The 19,619-nt window shown below is 44.8% G+C and overlaps 2 protein-coding genes across 10 annotated transcripts in view; both read left to right on the top strand.

The window, feature by feature from the left end:
- The window catches only part of LOC116075668 (zinc finger protein 709-like), a 26,444-nt gene extending 13,159 nt beyond the window's left edge, over positions 1 to 13,285 (top strand). For all 8 annotated transcript variants that reach the window (XM_031348888.1, XM_031348886.1, XM_031348891.1 and 5 more), the window contains 3 exons: positions 5,998 to 6,124; positions 6,316 to 6,376; positions 8,708 to 13,285. In XM_031348888.1, the coding sequence (XP_031204748.1) occupies positions 5,998 to 6,124; positions 6,316 to 6,376; positions 8,708 to 10,208 (1,689 nt within the window). In that variant the 3' untranslated portion in view covers positions 10,209 to 13,285. The remainder of the gene's footprint in view (positions 1 to 5,997; positions 6,125 to 6,315; positions 6,377 to 8,707) is intronic.
- Positions 13,286 to 14,329: 1,044 nt separating this feature from the next.
- LOC116075669 (zinc finger protein 124-like) overlaps positions 14,330 to 19,619 on the top strand; it is a 14,894-nt gene continuing 9,604 nt past the window's right edge. For both annotated transcript variants that reach the window (XM_031348895.1, XM_031348896.1), the window contains exon 1: positions 14,330 to 14,397. In XM_031348895.1, coding sequence (XP_031204755.1) covers positions 14,395 to 14,397 — 3 coding nt within the window. In that variant the 5' untranslated portion in view covers positions 14,330 to 14,394. The remainder of the gene's footprint in view (positions 14,398 to 19,619) is intronic.

Raw genomic sequence — 19,619 nt, 5'->3', positions numbered from 1 at the left:
GGGATCCGAACTCAGGACCTTTGGAAGAGCAGTCAGTGCTCTTACCCGCTGAGCTATCTCGCCAGCCCCCAGGTTTATGTTTTAATGAAAACATATACGGTTGCATCTGAAATTTACCTGAGAGACACAGACTTACAGGAATCCTACACACCTATTCTTTTTTTTTTTTTTTTTTTTTTTTTTTTTTTTTTTTTTTTTTTTTTATTTATTTATTTATTTATTATGTATACAGCATTCTACCTGCATGTATCCTTCAGGCCAGAAGAGGGCACCAGATCTCATAGATGGCTGTGATCCACCATGTGGTTGCTGGGAATTGAACTCAGGGCCTCTGGAAGAGCAGACAGTGCTCTCAACCTCTGAGCCATCTCCAGCTCCACACCTATTCTTAAGTAACTTAAAATCTCCATTATAGATGGAAGTCCTTTGTTGAACAAAGAACTCTATTAAAAGAATCCTCTTTGCCCATAGTTCATCCATCCCAGACCTGAGCATTTAAGACTGCCCAGTTTTCAGCATGGTTCAGAGGAATGTAGCATTTCCCTTTCTTCTTTCTGATTCTGTTGAGCTTTCTTTACCGCTTTGGGCTTTCCCTCTGGTATTTCGGCTTCCTTCTATTTTCTCTAAAGCATTCCTCTCCTCATTGCAGCTGATGGCACTGTGGGGTGGACCTCCCTGCCAGTTTATAACACTATGGCCGTCCTCCGCTCTCTCCCATTCTCTTGTCCATGAGCCTGCTCACATTTTACAGGTGACTTGCACTGGGGTTTTCATTTAAACTCTAAAAATATGTCCTTGAGCTTTAACCAAACAAACAAACAAAGCGTCCTCTTCTTTTGACCTGTAAGGCAACAAAAAACACCTACTGTCTCTCTAGTTCGTGTGGTGGTCTCGTCCCTTTGGGGAGTTGAGAGCACAGAGATTCCCTGAGTTGAGCCTGTCCCGGTCTTGGAATGTAGGATTAGTGGGGCCTCACAGAATCACCGCAGATCGGCCTTAGGCTGTATGTGACAGAATTTTCCTGGGGACACTCAACACAACCCACATCTATTCAGCTCAGAAAGGAGCCCAGAATAGTGCAAAGGGTGATTGTACCAGGGTCTAGTCAGGGAACCAATGAGTGTGTGTATTGGGGCTACTAACGGAACTATAGGAGGAGGCCTGCTTCCAGGCTGCAGAGTTAACTCAAAAGCAGCTGCAGCACCAGATGCTCATCCTAACAGGTGAAGACTCCTGCCCGCTGCCCCTTGATCTCTTCTACTTGGCTTCTATGGGGCCATAGTCCCAACATCTCTTCCAGCAGTCTGGCTGGGCAGAGGCTCCAAACGTAGCAGCCGCTCACTCTTACGTTGATGGAGCTCTACAGTCTTCCAAGTTCCTGTTCTTTCTAGATATGTGACCTCGTGCATGGGGGCAAACATTTCAGTTTACTTACTTAATTACTTACTTACTTTGGCCATCTATCTCATAGCGTCAACACTAAGACAGGATCAATGTGAAAATGTTCAAAAAGATGCCACTGCATCCAAGTACGCGTACTTCTTGACCTCTGTTTGAATTTTATAATGTGAAGACCACATCAATCCCCAAAGTGAATTCTGAGGGCATCAGACCCCCTTTTCATTTCTCCCAAGATGGCCACATTGAATGTAATAATTTTTGTTTTCTGGGCCTGGAGAGATACCTGAGCATTTCAGAATTCATACTGCTCTTTCAGAGGGCCAGGTTTGTTTCCACACTACCATGTAGGCAACTTGCAGCTGCCTGTAACTCCAGATCATTCTTCTGGCCTCTTAGTATAGTACACTCAGGTACACACACCCCAGTGCACACATGCATGCATGTGTGTGTGTGCGCGCACGCGCGCGCACACACACACACATGAAATACAACTAAAGTCTTTAAAAAGAGAAGGAACAACTTATGCCCCTTGTCAGTGCTGTTTCTCCATTGCCTATCATAAGAACTGGCAGCCAAGATTAAGCTAGAAGGGCTTCAAGATCAGGATTTTGTTACTTAAAATTTTTAATTATATTATAAACTATAAGGACTTCAGCCTAATCTCAGAGTTCTAGTTTATGTGAGGACTCACTATTCTTTCTCTAATTATTTTGAGTTATAATTGGTTTGGTTTGGTTTGGTTTGGTTTGGTTTTTGGGATTTTGGTTTTTGATTTTTGGAGACAGGGTTTCTCTGTGTAGCCCTGGCTGTCCTGGAACTCACTCTTTAGACCAGGCTGGCCTCAAACTCAGAAATCCACCTGTCTCTGCCTCCCAAGTGCTGGGATTAAAGGTGCACCACCACTGCCTGGCTATAATTGTTTTTTAATGTGTGAGGCCAGAGGTGTTGGATTTCCTGGAAGTAGTGAGTTACATGCAGTAGTTAGCCACCCAACATCCACACTAGGATTCAAGCCGAGGTCCTCTGCAAGAGCAGAAGATGCTGTTGAGCCTTCTCTCCAGTGGGACTCACTCACCTTACAAGCAAATTTGGTACTGTGTTTACAAAGACACAAGCACATGTAGATAGTATGTACATAGAAATGCCATAATATATCTCAAGGATTTTCTAACTTTTGCTTAGAAATATGATTTTTTTTTTTGCTAGACTGTTAATTCGATTGTTTATAGTCTCAGTGAGTCCTAATCTGAAATCTGTACTGTTGAGTACTTTAGTTCAAAAAAGAACAATGTAGAAAACTTAGATACAAACTCTGGCTTAATTTACTGTTAAACATACTATTTTTATTTATGCTTACAGAATTGCATACATGTGGTTGCTGGGAATTGAACTTAGGACCTCTGGAAGAGCAGTCGGTGCTCTTAACTACTGGCCATCTCTCCAGCCCTTTTTTTTTTTTTTTTTTTGAAATAACCAGATATTGCTGCTCTTGTATGTGTGCTTGTTAGGCTATGCATTGCAGCACAGTTGACTTACCAAGGGACTCACCTTTAACATAAACTGACTAACTGACTCTCCCTCACCTAGCAGCCGTGAACAGACCATAGCTCCTCAATTAATGGTGGGGGCTTATCTGCCCTTGCCCCAGCCATGCTGGAATGTGGACTGTCTTGCTCTTGTCTACACAAACACAATTGTTGTTGTTTTAAATGTAGTTCTAGCATATCTGGAAGATACTGTTTTAGCTGAAGTTCTGGCTTCAACAATCATTCTACCCCCTCTTGCTCAATATTTCCTGAGTGTGGGGAAATGGGGTTGGGGATAGAGGTGTGGTATAGATGTTCTATTGGTTCCAGAGCACTCTATAGACACTTTTTCTCTTCTCATTGACAAGCTGTGATTTTCTGCATTCATCACATAGAAACATCTCTCATGTGGATAAGTGCTACACTTATCTATGAGCTTAGACGGGTATTTTGATTGTCAGCATTAAGTAGAATCATAGTAGATTTACTACTGAGACCTATGACTTCTCCAGTTCTAGGTCAGAATAACAGAATCAAACATTTTCCCTCTTCGTAGTGGGCCTTAAATCCAGTTAGAATACAATCTGTTACCCCTGATAACCTTCCTGATACGATTGTACCACTGGACTTAGGTTTTAGCTGATTGTTACTGTAGCTTTCAGAGTTCACAGGTAATGACGAGTGTTGATGGCTTCTCTCCCTCAGTAGTAACATAGTGGGCAACCAAGGGCAATGCTGAGAGCCAATGTCAAGTTTTTAGGGGGTGGGGGTGCCTCTGGGATACTCCTGACCAACAGCTTCTGGCGTGGACTTTTTATTTGACGACCTGTGGCTTCTAGCAGGGAGCACAGTGCCCCGTGTAGGGGACTGGTTGTAGATTTTTATTATAGACATTCATTTGCAGGTAATAAATTTGGTCAAGTATTTTACTTTATTTTTTCCAAGACAGGGTTTCTCTATGTGGTCTTGGCTGTCCTGGAACTTGCGCTGTATGCCATATTGGTCTCAAAATGACAGAGCACACTGCCTCTGCCTCCAAGGGTTGGAATTAAAGCTGTGCCCGACCACTGCCCATCCAAGTATTTTTACTTTCATGCATGCTTTAGAAATTATAGAGGTGACATGTTGGTGAATTAGAGCTCTATCTAAAGACATATGTCATCTTTCCCTTTGTTTAATGATTTAGTAAAATTTCTCACATAAAAGTGGTATGATGGCTCCATTTTTATCAGCCTGGCATACCTGGGAAATGGGGATCTCAATTGAGGAACTGGCTCCACCAATTTGGCATTGCTTTCAGGGCTTTTTCTTCTTCTTCTTTCTTCCTTCCTTCCTTCCTTCCTTCCTTCCTTCCTTTCTTCCTTCCTTTCTTTCTTTCTTTCTTTCATTCTCTCTTTCTCTTCTTTCTTTGTTCCTTCCTTTCTTTCTTCCTTTCTTTTTCTTCTTCCTTTCTCTCCTTCCTTCTTTCCTTCCTTCCTTCCTTCTTGCTTTCCATAATTTGGAAGCCTGGGTCTTAAAGAATTTTTTTGATTTATTTATTTTATGTATATGAGTGCACTGTAGCTGTCTTTAGACACAGAAGAGGGCATCAGGTCCCATTACAGATGGTTGTGAGCCACATGTGGGTGCTAAGAATTGAACTCAGGATCTCTGGAAGAACAGTTAGTGCTCTTAACTGCTGAGCCATCTCTTCAGCCCCCAGAGAATTTTCTTGACTGCTAATTCGTGAAGGAGAGCCTCGTCCATTGTGGGTGTTGACATCCCAGGAAATAGGGGTTTGAACGTGGAGAAGAATAACCCAACAAGCCAGTGAGCCATGTTCATGCATGCTCTCTGTTTCCGTTCTTGCCTGAACACTTCTTCCTTAGTTTCCATCATTGGTAGACTATGACCTGTAATCCATATAAACATTTTCCTGCCCAAGTTGCATTTGGTCATGGTGATATGTCATAACAACAGAAAGAAAAATAGGATACTACTGGGAAGAACTGCTTATCGTGAGTCCTGTTTGCTGATTGATTAAGGAACTCATCTATACACTTTATTTTTTTAAAGATTTACTTATATGTATATGAATACATTGTTCCACCCCTCAGACACACTGAAAGAGGGCATCAGATCATATTACAGATGGTTGTGAGCCACCATGTGGTTCCTGGGAATTGAACTCAGGACTTTTGGAAGAGCAGTCAGTGCTCTTACCTGCTGAGTCATCTCTCTAGCCTGAGCTATACATTTTCTAATATTTGCCTTTTGTGCAATCACTGAACATGTATTCAGGTTCATAACAAACTGTAAGAAGAAGTATTAACTAGAGGCCCAGTGAGATGGCTAGGTGGGTAAAGGCACAGGCTATGCAACCCTGATGGTCTGAATTCAATCTCTACAACCAGCTCCCACAAGATGCTTCTGACTTCCACTAGGGCTCTGTGGCATGCTCACACTTTCCAACCACTAAGCCAAGGTTTTAAAAACATACGAGTAGTGTCTACCAACCCAGGTTATGTAGACAGACAATATGTTGGGTTTTAATCAGATAGCATCCCTCTGATGAGTATGAATTCATTGCTGGGATTCTTAGGGAGTAGAGGATGTTATTGTTTTAAACTTAGGGTATAGTTGTCTCAACTGTTTGGGAAAGCTACTTCACTCTGTACAGCTCTGGTGGGAGGGAATCCCTCTAGATCTCAGTTCTCAGATACTAGGATAACTGTTGTGCCCAACATTTCTAAGCACACACATTCTAAGGACACCTGATACTGATCCATGGTGGACGTTAGACACTAGAGCCGGGGATGGCAGTTGTTAGAAAGATGAAGAAAGAGGAACTGCACAGTCAGTCATCTGCACAAGAGCTCATCCTACTTTGATGTTCCTATCCCAGAAAGCTCCAGGTTACTTTTAGCATCTGTGACTGAGGGATCATGGTCTGTATGAGCAGTAGAGTGTGACGACCATGACAACTTGAACCCTTGTGGAACATAGTGTCACCTCACCTTCTTATTAATTCTGTGTACATCTGCGGTACCACGAGGCTCACTTTCTTGGAAATGTATGTGTGTGCTTTCAGGAGTCAGTGAGCTTTGAGGATGTGGCTGTGAAGTTCACACAGGAGGAGTGGGCCGTGCTGGATCCATCCCAGAAGGAGCTGTACAACGATGTGATGCAGGAAACCCTGAGGAACCTGGCCTCTATAGGTACACATGGGCATTGGCTTTTCTAGTCCATCAAGGACAAGTGTTTCTAGCTAATGAGTGTTGATGTATGAATTGGAATATGGGGAATTGGGGTGAATACGTCAGGTGGGGTACACCATGAATTTAGCTGGCATTCAGAACTTTTTCTCTAATTAATAATTAGTAATTGGTTTTCTGTGTCTGCATTTTAGGAAACAAGTCGGGCAAACAGAAGGTTGTCAATGAGTATGAAAAACTATGGAGCAAACTAAGGTAATTTCTTTGCCACGAGATAGCCATATCCCAGAGAGCTGTTGTGTTAGAACATCTCACAAAGAAGCCAGAGATGTACTTGATGTCAAGCATCCAACCAATTTCATCTCCAGAAAATGTCTCCCAAAATTGTGTTTTACACATCAGTACTTGGAGATGCCAAATATTCTAAGATGGAGAACAACTAGAATATATTGGTCATGTAATGTATTACCACAGCTCATATAATACATGCTTTGTGCCATTCAGTGTATCTTAGATTGGTTTGTGTTGATGTACTCAAGACCATGAGCCAAGACCACTTGGAGTGGAAAGGGTTCATTTCCTAAGGGACGTCAGGGCCTGATCTCAAGCAGAAACCTGTGGGCACGAGCTGAAGCTGAGGCCAGTGAAGCAGAGGCCAGGGAGGATGCTGTTCATTGCTCTGTCCTGTAGTTTGCTCATTATTCTTATGTACCTCATGACCCCTTCCCCCGGGAATTGTGCCAGTCAGGTGGGCTGGATCATCCACAGAGAACATGCTTCACAGGCTTCCTCACTGGCCAGTTCAATGAGGACATTTCCCAACTCAAGTCCTCTAGGTTTTTGTCCAGCTGACAAAACACTAACTAGCGAAATAGATTCTCTATCGTTTTGACCCATAAACACCTCAGTATTTAGCCATGGTCTGTCCTGCCCTCCTTGTTTGTCCACAAGACATCATGTTAATATTAATACAATTTAGAACGTTATAGACGGTTGTAAGAAGTTTCAACAATTTAAAAGTCCCAGTGCTCCTTAAAAACAGTGTCTCTTTCAAAAGTCTCTGAACTGTGGACCCTTGCAATATTAAGAAAAAAAGAAAAGAAAAGAATGTTATATGCTTTCTTACTCTAATAGGGAAGAACCAGGACACAGTCACAATCAAAGCAAGTGGAAACCAACGTTCAGCAGTATAAACATTAGGCTCCCACTTCCGGAAATGAAACACTGCCTCCTGGGCTCCCAAGGTCTTGGACAGCTCCACTTTCTCAGAGGTGCTACCAGCAGCACACAGATTGACTCCTGGGGTCAGGCCAGTGCCGCATCATTTGTTGTTCTGGGATGTCATCCTACCCTACTAGTATCTCCTTTATGTTGTCCACTGTACCTGAGGCTCAGCCTTCTCCTGTGAAGACAGAGGAGAGGGTTTATTTGCTTAGATGTCCTGGTCACAGTCCATCATCAAGAGAAACCAAAACAGGAACTCTAGACTGTCAGGGGCCAGAGAACAGAGACTGAGAATCATGGAAAACTGCTTACTGACTTGCTCTTTAGGGCTTGCCCAGCCTGCTTTCTTATATAATCAGGACCACCTGGTGCTTCAGGGCTGACACTGCCCACAGTTGGCTGGTCACTCCCACACTGATGATTGACCATGAGAATGCCCCTACAGTTTGCCTAAAGGTGATCTAATGGAAATCTCTTAGCTGAGATTCCTTTTTTCAGATGATTCCACACTGTATCAGGTTGGAAAACAAAACTAGCCAGGACACACCTCATCATTTCAAAATGGTATAAAAAAACATTGCCTAGCCAGTAACAATGCTGAAATCATTATGGCCAGAGTGCAGTTCCCAGAACCCACATAAAACAGCACTTATCCATAGTCCCAGCACTTCTCAGAGAGCCCCTGCTTCAACATCATAGAAGCCTAGTATACTCCTGAGAGCTGCGCTCAGCATCCCACATGTGCCCTAGCACACACCCACATAGTTGATGATCACATTTTTTAAAAATATTTTTTGTAAGATTTATTATTTTATGTATATGAATACACTGTCTTCAGACACTCCAGAAGAGGGTAGCAGATCCCATTACAGATGGTTGTGAGCCACCATGTGATTGCTGGGAATTGAACTCAGGACCTCTGGAAGAGCAGTCGGTGCTCTTAACCACTGAGCCATCTCTCCAGCCCTAGATGAACACATTTTTAAAACATGATGTTGTATTGATTTATTCACCAGCCATGGGGACACGTTGGTAGTGACATACTGTCAATTTTTTTCATGGTTTTGCAAGTATTTAAAAACAGAAGGTGATCTGACTGACACCATTGCACATCCAAAATGTTCCAAAGATTGTGAATTGAGATAAATGTTGAAATGCTATGTGAATGTTTAGTGTTCTCAAGGAGACATACCTCACCATACATGAATCCCACTGTTTCTATTCTAACTGTCCTTAGTGGACTTGGAAAGCATGCATACTGAACAGGTTACAAACTGTTTCCCAGGATAAAACCAGCATTGCAGTGTTCAGTCATTATTAGTAAACACTGTCTTAGTCATGTTCTCTTCTTGTGTTTTGCAGCAGCCACTTGGTGGAGAAATTCTGTGACTATAATGAAACTCTTCAGTGTGCAGAAATCTTCAGCTGCAATCCAGGACACTCTGTGAGCCTGAAATCTTGTCCAGGACTTGCTACATTTGAAAAGCATGTCTATAAAGAAGGTAGAATTGGCCATTCATCTCTGGGTGTGCCACTGAACCATCCAGTGGGACCTTATGAAGACCAGGAACATGGACAGCCATTGTATAAACATAAGGAGTTTGGGAGCAGCTCCAGTTCTCTGTCCCTTCAGATGCATAAAAGCACTCACGCTGGAGAGAAACCTTCCAAAAATAAGGACTTTGAGGAAGACCTTCCTTGTGTCAGATCTGGCCAAATATGTGAACAAAATGGCTATTCAAAGAAGTCGTCTGTGCACAAGCCGTGTGGGAAAGGCTTCACGCCTCCCAGTCCTTTACAGAGGCGTGAGAAGAGTCACGGTGTTAAGAAGCCCTATGTGTGTGAACTGTGTGGGAAAGGCTTTGCTCGGTTTGGTAACCTTTTAAGGCATCAGCGAACTGACACAGGTGAGAATCCTTTTCTGCCTGATCATTATGCAAGAACTCTTCCCCGTCCTGCTTGCCTTAGAAGAAGAATGAGTATTCACAGTGGCGAGAAACCCTATGTGTGTGAACAGTGTGGGAAAACTTTTCTTGATTCTACTTACTTTCGAATACATAGGAGGATTCACACTGGCGTGAAACCCTATGTGTGTAAGCAGTGTGGGAAGGCCTTCACTGCTTCTCGTTACCTCAGATCACATGAACTCACTCACACTCGGGAAACATCTTACGTATGTGAGCAGTGTGGGAGTGCCTTCACGTTTTGGTATCAATTTCAAAAGCACAAAGTAACTCATAGTGGTGTGAATCCTTATGTTTGTAAGCAATGTGGAAAAGGCTTTACTTATTCCAGTTCCCTAAAAACACATGAAAGAATTCATACGGGTCAGAAGCCCTATGTGTGTAAGCACTGTGGGAAAACCTTTGGTAGCTCCGGTAACCTTAAAAGACACGGAAGTACTCACACTGGTGAGAGACTCTACGCATGCAAGCAGTGTGGGAAGTCATTCAATAATCACAGTTCCTTTCAGTTCCACAGTCGAATGCATACCGGAGAGAATCCCTACAAGTGTAAACAGTGTGGGAAGGACCTAGCTTCTTCTTCCTCCCTTCAGAGCCACGAAAGGAATCACTCTGGAGAGAAGCCCTATGCGTGTTTGCAATGCGGGAAAGCTTTCAGTTCTGACAGCTCTCTTCGGAAGCATAAAATAATGCATAGTGAGGAAAAACCCTATGTATGTAAGCACTGTGGGAAATCTTTCCGTCGCTTTTTCGAGGTTCGGGTACATGAACGAATCCACAGTAGCGAGAGACCCTATGAATGTGAGACGTGTGGGAGAGGCTTTTTGAGTGCAACTCATTTACGGAGGCATGTACCGATTCATAGTAGAACAGATAAGGATGCTAGTAAATTAACATGAGAAACTCCCTGGTAGCTCTCACTAAGTCAAATTCCATGAAGTAGATTAGGCTAACAATGTGGGGAAGTGTCAGAAAAATTTGAGAGACGGTATCCTTTTGAATCGAATGTAGGTATCACTACTAGAAATTCTCTTCTAATAAATGGTAGCAGACACTGGAAAAATGCTGCAAGCCACGTGATAAAGTCTTCAGAGTTCTTGTGGAGAAGATGTTGAAGTAGCTCATACTGGAGAGAAAGCTTATGCAAGCCTTTAGTCCTTAGGGGGCCCTCAAGAGACATTGTAGTTGTCATTTGGAGAGAAGTCCTTCATATATAATGTGGTGATTTGAATAAGAATGCTCCAAATATGCTTATATATTTGAATGTTTAATAACCAGGGAGTGGAATTGTTTTGAAAGGCTTATAAGAACTAGATGGTATGGCCCTTTTTGGAGTAGATGTGAACTTTTCGTAGGTGTGACGATAGGGGGTGGGCTTTGAGGTTTCAAAAGCCTGTGCCAGATCCAGTTACACGTTCTTTCTGCTTGTTTTTGTGGATCAGGGGGTAGCTCTCAGCTACTGCTTAAGCTCCCAGACATGATGCTAATGGTCTACATCTCTGAAACTGTAAGCAAGCTCCCAATTAAATGCTTTGTCTTATAAGAGCTCCTTTGTCATGGTGTCTCTTCACAGCAGGAGAACAGTGTCGAAGACATACAGAGGATCTTAAAAACTTTCAGTCATCCCAGGTTTTTTGTTTTTTTTTTAACTAGACATGAAATAACTCACTGTGGGGTAGCCTAACACACAGGATTTGTAAAGTCTCCATTATCACGTTGGTAGCACTTAAAAAGAATGCATTGAGAAAACTCCTAGCATTGGAGAGCATGTGGGAAGATTTCTAGGTTCGACTCAAAAATTAAGAAGTAGCAAGGTGTGGGAGAGATACTTGATTTTAATCAGACATTCTCATCCACCAAGTCTGTGTGCTCCCTCTGGTGATCATTCCTTCTCAGGGCTGAGACTAGCTATGAACATCACTTCTTACCAGGTGTGGTGGTACGGGCATGCAATCCTGCTTGGGAAGCTTGTGAGAAGGATCCCAGGTTTCAGAACTGTCTGACTATGTATTGAATTCCTGGTATTCCTAGGGGACCGAGTCCCACTTTTGGGGATTATATCTTGATAATGATAAGTGAGCCCAGAGGAAATCTCAAGGACTATTTAAGCAAGTTTGAGTCAAAAGCCACATACCAGGCCAACTATTTCCCTCCTCCCTAACCCCATCTCCCTTTCTAAACTTTTTACATTTTTACTTCTCAAATGTGAGTGTTTTGCCTGCATCCATATCTATGCTGTATATGTGTACCTGAAGCCCGATGAGGCCAGAAGGCAGCATTGAACCCCCAGAAAGTGGAGTTACAGATGGTCTGAACCTCCATGTTGGAATCTTGGGAATTAACACCAGGTCCTCTGCGGCCAGTGCACCTAACCACGAAGCCATGTCTCTGTCTCCAGCCCCTCCTGTTTCTTTGAAGCAGGCTCCGCCTAGGTAACAACTTGACTCTACCCTGTAGCCCAGGATGCCCTTACATTCACTACAATGATGCCCATGCCTTACTCTGTCATCACAGTTTGAAGTCGTATTTACTGCATTTTAAGCAAGCACTTTCCCTTACATAGGTGTCTGGTCTTCTTAGGTAGATAAGTGGATATAGTCACCATTTGGTCCATCTTATTACATATTATTAGTTTCTGATAGTGCTCATGCCTAAGAGCAGCTTCAATATATTTAAGCACAGGTAGGTGTTCTAGCCATCAAGAGACACTGATATCAGGATGCTGCAGTTTGACTTGGTGACCTCCTTCCTGGAAAGGTGGAAGCTTTTTGAAGCCATCCATGCCTACATTTTCGTCTGTTACAGCTATTTCAGGTGCATGATTTAGTGGGTGAGTATGGCTGTGATAAACACCACAAGCCAAACAACGTGGGGAGAAAGGGTTTATCTGGCTTACACTTCCAAATCACAGTTCATCAAAGGAACTCAGGACAGGAACTCAGGCAGGGCAGGAACCTGAAGGCTGATACAGAGGCTATGGAAGGATGCTGCTTACTGGCTTGCCCACACTGGCTTGCTCAACGTGCTTTCATACAGAACCCAGGAGCACCAGCCCAGGGATGGCACCATCCATAATGGGCTGGGCTCTACCCCATTAATCACAAAGTGAGAAGATGCTCTACAACCTTGCCTTCCACCCAGCCTTGAAGCATTTTCTCAGTGTTGGTTCCCTCCTCTCAAATGACTCTAGCCTGTGTCAGGTTGACATAACTAACCAGTACAGTGCAAGAACACACGAAGGGAAAGGACCGCAGTGCCTGTGTGTGACTTGCTGATAGGAGTGCCAGGCTGCCAACTGTCAAGACCAGTTCTGTTTTCCTAATGTGCTCAGTTGGGCAATCTCACGCCCACAATCAAGCCTTCCTGTTTATTTTTTCAGTGTCCTTCGCCTCACCATAGTCAATCTAACATTTAAAACTTTTATTCTTATATATTTACATATAGGTATGACACATTTTAAATTTTTTTATATTTATATGTGTGAGTATAGACATGTGTGACGGTAACCCCAGGGTACAGAAGAGGTTATTAGATGCTTTATGAGTATTGGTTCTCAACCTGTGGGCTGGGGGCCTTTTAACAACCCTCCCTTTACAAAAAAAAAAAAAAATTGCATTACGATTTCAATGAGGAACTGTATTAAAGAGCCACAGCATTGGGAAGGTTGAGAACCATTCACTGCCTTAGAGCAAGCTGAGCTGCCAGGGGTGCGTGCTGGAAACTGAAGTCTGGTCCTGCCCAAGAGCAGAAGGTGCTCTTAATCACCAAGCTATGTTCCCACATTCCAAACATGGCTTTAACCCCAGCATTTGTTGTCACCACAACAAGAAGAAACATCTGGCCCAGCAGCATGGATTTCAAACCCGGCAAACCGCTGTTCCATCCCAAAGCCTCTGGGGGCACTGCTCTCACATTCTCAGACCCATATGCAGTCCTGCACATGTAAACAAAATTAAAAAGAAATACTTCAGAAAGGCATTCTGTTTCCAGTTTTGTTACTGTTTTGTTTCTGATGCAGGTGTGGGGGGTGGTGAGGGCCGGGTCCAGGACTTCACATAGGCTCAGCAAAGGCTCCACCACTGAGAAGGCTAGGTTGACTCCATGACAGGCTTCAAATTGGCAGTTCAGGAGACAGGCCTAAATATGTTTCCAAGAACTGGACAAGACCAGGCAAGCTCAGGCAAGTCAGTTACTAGAAAAAAACCCCAAGCTTCAGGCAGCTAATCAGAAGCTGCTCCGCCACCTGACCCAAGGCAAGGACAATGGGTCAGCAGCAGTTTCCACCCACCACACCCCATAATGGCTCTGGAATGTCCCTAGATATGAACTCAACAGATTAAGATAGAGGTCACCTAGCCCAGAATTCCCCTAGTGTGCTTTAAATCAGGCCTGCGAGTTCACTTTGGGGTCGCTCGCTCTCTCTCTTGGTAATCGGAGACCCCAGCCTGCTGCTGGCTTCTGCAGAATAAAACACTTTGTGTTTGCATACTACTTGAGTCCCGGGTATCATTCTTCCGAGAATCATGGACCCTTACAGCATTAAGATGCTTGTCTAGCCCTGCGGTCTTCCTGGGAAGAAGCACTTGGCCTTTGGAATTGGCTTTGAGGGAGACCACAACAGCCAAAGAGTAGGCAGTCAGATATAGCCGCGGATTATAGTTCTGAAAGGAGTTTCCCACCCAGCCCCAAGGTCTGTAATTGCCTTCATGCCCGAGTGATTCCTTCATCAACCCTTGCTGGTGCTCAGTGTGGCTCCTGCGTGGGTGACAGCGGGAATCTGGGATCTGGAGAGGTCAAGAGTGTAATTTGAGCTCTACTTTGCCTAGTAAAAGTTGCTTCTTCAATTCCTCGCTTGGGGAGGCGGGTCCAAGGGCTCGCCCGCCTATCGTGGTCTTATTTGAGTGCTTGTATTGGCTCCAAAAGTGAGGCACTTTGCTGCCACTATCAGGTCTATTTCTTTTCCGGTACATTAGGTACCCGTGTGTTCTTTGAAAGCAGATCCTAGATCGCAGTCTTTGGTCTCCAGGTCGCCTTCACTGACTGCAGGAGCGGCAGGCGGACACCAGGATACCGCAGAGTCAGGAAATGGTGAGTGCTGTTGGGCGTCCCAGGTGTGGGAGGAAGCTGCTGCAATCTGGAGGCGGCAAGGACTTCAGATCTCCTGCCTGCGTGCCGCTGAGTCTAGTCTGTCCCCGCGGACCCCTGCTGCTTCTGGGATCATGCTGGGTGGAGCTGGGCCAGCAGGCAGACGTCTCCTCAGGCCTTACCTTTTCTGAGCTTCGGTCCTTATCTCTTAGCTTAGCGCCCGCTGCCCGGGTCCCTACAGTCTGGGTCGTATCGGCAGAGGGTCGTGCGTGGGCCGCCTTGGGAGTCGTACTGGGGCTCTTTTGCAGAGATGAGGGAATGGAATCTACGGGGATGGTAGTCGTTAATTCACTGCCCCGCTCTCTCCCTAAAACCTCGCCACACCCGATGTAATGTCTCAGGACGCAGCTACTCACGAGTATCTGTGACTCTCAATGTTACAACCAAACAAAACGGGGCAGAGAAGCATCCGGACACAATGACAACCGGTGGGGAGACCACTTTATTGGAATAGCGAAGGACCGCTTTATTCCCTGGATTAGTTGAGTGCCCCTAACAGGGCTTGGGGACTTACCAGGAAGTTCAAGCTTTTTGCTGGTTTGGTTTGGTTTGGTTTGGTTCGGTTCAGTTGGGAGCAGAGGGTTTGGGGAACTCCTTACCCGGGCATCTTGTTTCTGCAGGCAGAGCAGAATTAATGGTCAGGCTGGGGTTAAGAACCCAACCTGACTCAATTTCTCGTGACCTAAGGCTTAACTCAGGTCATGAGCTAAATCTCTGCTGCAGTTAAGGTGGGAAGAACGACTGGATGCAGGATAGCCTAGAGTCATGGCTCTCTAGTCTTTTGGAGGGGAGTGGGGAGTTGGACTTTTCCAGACAGGGTTTCTCTGTGTAGTTCTGGCTGTCCTGGAACCCAGGTTGTGAGCCACTATGTGGTTGCTGGGATTTGAACTCATGACCTTTGGACGAGCAGCCATCTCTCCAGCCCCCAGGGCTCGAGTCTTTATTGGTTCCTTCTCCGCTGCTCTTTCACACTGCCCATGCTTAGGTTAGGTCTGCCTGTGGCTGTAGGTTATGCCTTAGGTGCTAGCCACCTGAGGCTTGAGAGTGTAACTCACCCAATGAATCTCTTCTCAGCTCCCTTTCTGCCAAACCTGTAACATCATTTATCTTACCATAAGAGCCTTGAGCCTGTTATGTCAGGCAACAGATGTGCCTGACAGAAGCTGGCATTCCCAACCTGTACCCCAAGTCAGGCCCAGCTCCCTGTTCTCAGTAAGCTACTAAAAAGAGCAAAGTAATTAGTGGAAAGTAGAAAAGACCCATCCAGTGTCTGCACATTGGAAAGTGTTAAGGCCTGGATTACTGCTGCCTGCCTGTTTAGCAAGCCATTGTATGCTGTTATTACTGTTACTAGGAAAGTTTCTCATGTCCAAGTTGATTGCATATTCTGTTATGTTCTGTGCTTTGGTGTTCTTGGAAACCAATCACAGTAAAGTCAGAACTGCTTTGTGTAGTTAGGCACGATAAGCTTGGACCTAAACCAATGGCCTGATAGCACTTGCTGTAACCTATGTATGAGCTCTTACGGTTTTTGCTTTTGTTATTGATGTTGTTGTTCTTAAATTTTTTTTAAAGATTTATTTATTTTTAATGTGCAGTGGTATTTTACCTGTATTTATACCTATGTGTGGGTGCCAGCTTTCCTGGAACTGGAGTTACAAACAGGTGGAAATTGAACCAGAATCCTAACCTCTGAGTCATCTCTTCCAGCTCATGATAAACATTTTTAATTATTTATTTTATGTATATGATTGCTCTGTCTGCATGTACACCTGTGTGCCAGATCCCATTACAGATGGTTGTGAGCCACCATGGGGCTGCTGGGAACTGAACTTAGGACCTCTGGAAGAGTAGTCAGTGCTCTTAACCACGGAGTAATCTCTCCAACTTCTTTTTTTTTTTTTTTAAGATTTATTTATTATTATAAATGAGTACACTATAGCTGTCTTCAGATGCACCAGAAGAGGGCACCAGATTTCTTTATGAGTGGTTGTGAGCCACCATGTGGTTGCTGGGATTTGAACTCATGACCTTTAGAAGAGCAGATGGTGCTCTTACCCACTGAGCCATCTCACCAGCCCTCTCTCCAACTTCTTGATAACCATTTTTAATGGTCACATATTGTTGTGTTTTACTTTAAAAAAAAAACAGATATGTTTAGTAGAGCTTGGTATGGTGAGGTGGGAGGGATGCATTGGTGGGCCCATGCTGAGGCATCCTTTCCTCCTCAGGTACCAGTCATACAATGGGTATAGTATAGAATAGAGTTTATTTAGGGGTATGGGAAGGGGAATTAAGAAGGGAATAGAGACAGAAAGACAGAGAGACCGACTGACAGGCGGATGGGGGGGGAGAGAGACAGAGACAGAGACAGAAAAGAAGGAAGGAAAGAAGGAAGGAAGGAAGGAAGGAGGAGGAGGAGGAAAGAAGAAGCTGGCCAGGAACACAGAGAAGGAGAAAGGAATCAGGGAGAGAAGAGAGTCAGAGAGAGACAGAAGGGGCAGAGAGCAGTTTTTGCTTTTATAAGCGGCCCCTGGGATGGCTGTTAGCATCCAGAGCCTCCGGTGGTACATGGGTGGGTCCACAGACCTGTTGCCAGGGCAAACAGCCACCATATTCCCAGAATCCGTTGGGCTCACGTCCCACCTTTACCTGCAAGGCTGCTACGTCACAACCCATATATATATGGGAACTTTCCTCCAAGTTGCTCTCTCTCTCTCTCTCTCTCTCTCTCTCTCTCTCTCCCCTCTCTTTCCTCGCCACTACCCCTACTCCCTCTCAATTAAACCTCTTACACGTGGAACTGTTTAGGCCTAGTGTGGTACTTCCAGACGCGACCGCCGCCGTTCCAACACATCAATGGCTTTGAGTATTCAATAAGTAAGAGAGACACCTACACCAATATAGGAAGCCATTTGAAATAAGACTTCTGAGCTGGAGAGATGGCTGAGAGGTTAAAAGCATTGACTGCTCATTCAGAGGTCCTGAGTTCAATTCCTAGCAAACTCATGGTAGCTCACAGCCATCTGTAATGTAAGGGAATCCAATGCCTTGTTTTGGTGTGTGTCTGAAGAGATTGACAGTAAACTCACATACATAAAATAAATAAATCCTTTTTAAAAAAAGAAATAAGTCTTCCTGGCTGGGGGTGGGGAAGTGTTGTAATCAGCTCCCTCAGTCTTGGGGCAAATGTTCAATAAACTCTTCCTGTCTGACTAAGATCTGTGTTCCTGTGGTTTGTGAGGAGACTCCTGGACCCCAGCAGAGGAAGAAAGAGGCCCCTAAGTCTGTCTTCAAGATCCTGCAGTGAGATCAATGTGCAGTAGAGGCCAGGGATGTGCATAAGCCAGCAGTCCATGTTGAGGTGTGGTCCCACCCCGCACTGACCCACCATTGGTGGGCTTCAGGCTCATCCTGCTAGGTGATCTGACAAATTGTTAGAAGGGTGTTAAGTCCCTTTCTGAGAGGCAAGCTCCCCACTCTGATTGGTCCCTTCTCCTTCTTTTGTTGTACCCAGATTGTAAAAACCCCAAAGAGACCACCAGGAATCACAACCTGCTATAATCGCATGAGGATCTTTATTTAAGCTCCAGCTTGGGCTACCAACCTTCCTGATGGAACAGGAAAGAGAGTTAACCCCCAGGTCTAAGTGAAGGAAAAAACCACAAGCAGGGTTTTGTCTGTTTGTTGGTTGGTTGGTTGGTTGGTTGGTTTTTGGTTTTTCGAGACAGGGTTTCTCTGTATAGCCCTGGCTGTCCTGGAACTCACTCTGTAGACCAGGCTGGCCTCGAACTCAGAAATCCGCCTGCCTCTGCCTCCCAGGTGCTGGGATTAAAGGTGTGTGTCACCACCGCCCAGCAAGCAGGGTTTTTAAGCCTTGGCATTACAGGAGAGGGTAAAGGAATGCCATCCTTCCAACCTGATAACATTTGTTCAGACAGTGGGTGGAACCATGCAGCTGGAAAGGGACCTTCCTGACCTGGGAAAAGTAACTTGTGCTGTCAGAAGCTGGTGTGTTTTTACAACTGGCCACAGCTGTCTGGGAACACTTCATTGTCTCTCTTTCATAGTCTAAGAGTGGGCTATTATCATTTCAAGGGTATTGGCTTCTGTTTCATTGGTGGTAATTTGCTATGTAAGCTTGACTTTCCTTTCTACCTGGCAAGTGCTCTTACTCCAGCCTTTTAACTTGTGTTTTGAGACTGGTCTCTCTGTGCAGTCCTGCCTTGTCTGGAGCTCACTATACAGACCACATTGACTGCCTGGCCTCCACAGTGCTAAGGCTAAAAGATATGTGCCACCATGTTTGGCCTTTTATCCTAAATTTAGTTGTTTGTTTTAAGACAGCGTCTGCTATTGTTTAAGACAGTACTGGCTGCTACTCCCTGTGTAGGCAGAGCAGGCTGGCACTGGACTCACAGATCTGCCTGGCTCTGCCTCCCGAGTGCTGGGATGAAAGATGCTCACTACCACATCTGGCCCTTTTATTCTAGTTTGAGTCACTAACATCAACTGATAGGTTATTTTCCTCCAATCCAAGCCAGATTAGATTATATTAAAGGTAGGTTTATTGGGAAGCTGCTCTTGGGCTAGTTCACTGGTCCCGAGGACTGAGGCCAGGGGGGTGGTGGGAGGAGAAATAGAGCAAGGGGCAAAGAGGGAGAAGAGGAGACACCAAAATGTCTGGATTATATAGGAAGGAGCCTCTGGGTGAAGGGCAGACCAGCTCCTGGCCTAGAACGTTCAAGGTTGGGAGCAGGGTATGCCAGATAGGCTCTGGCGGATGCTGGGAGAACCTGGAGGCCAGGTCTGCTTTGGTATGTAAAATAGACACCTCAGTCACTTGTCTGAATCAGTAACCAAACTTTAACCAGCAGCTCTCATGCTGACATTTCACAAGAGAGACAATGTGGGTTACAGAGTGGCTCGGAAATGGTTAAAGAGGCTGCAGAGATCAGTCTAACTTGAAGTCAGACAGCTGAAGTAGGTAAGGGAGAGTCTGTAGGGGACCAGATGTTTTAGCAGTGCGGCTGCAGGGATTCCTGGGTAAACTGATACATGACCAGTTTCTGGTATGATTAAGGGGAAGATTTGTTTTATTTTATTTTTTTTATTGCAGAGACAAGAGAGACAGAGACAGAGACAGAGAGAGAGAGAGAGAGAGA

This window comes from Mastomys coucha, unplaced genomic scaffold, assembly GCF_008632895.1.
Source record: "Mastomys coucha isolate ucsf_1 unplaced genomic scaffold, UCSF_Mcou_1 pScaffold4, whole genome shotgun sequence".
NCBI classification, from domain to species: domain Eukaryota; kingdom Metazoa; phylum Chordata; class Mammalia; order Rodentia; family Muridae; genus Mastomys; species Mastomys coucha.
This window is presented reverse-complemented; position numbering and strand designations above follow the sequence as displayed.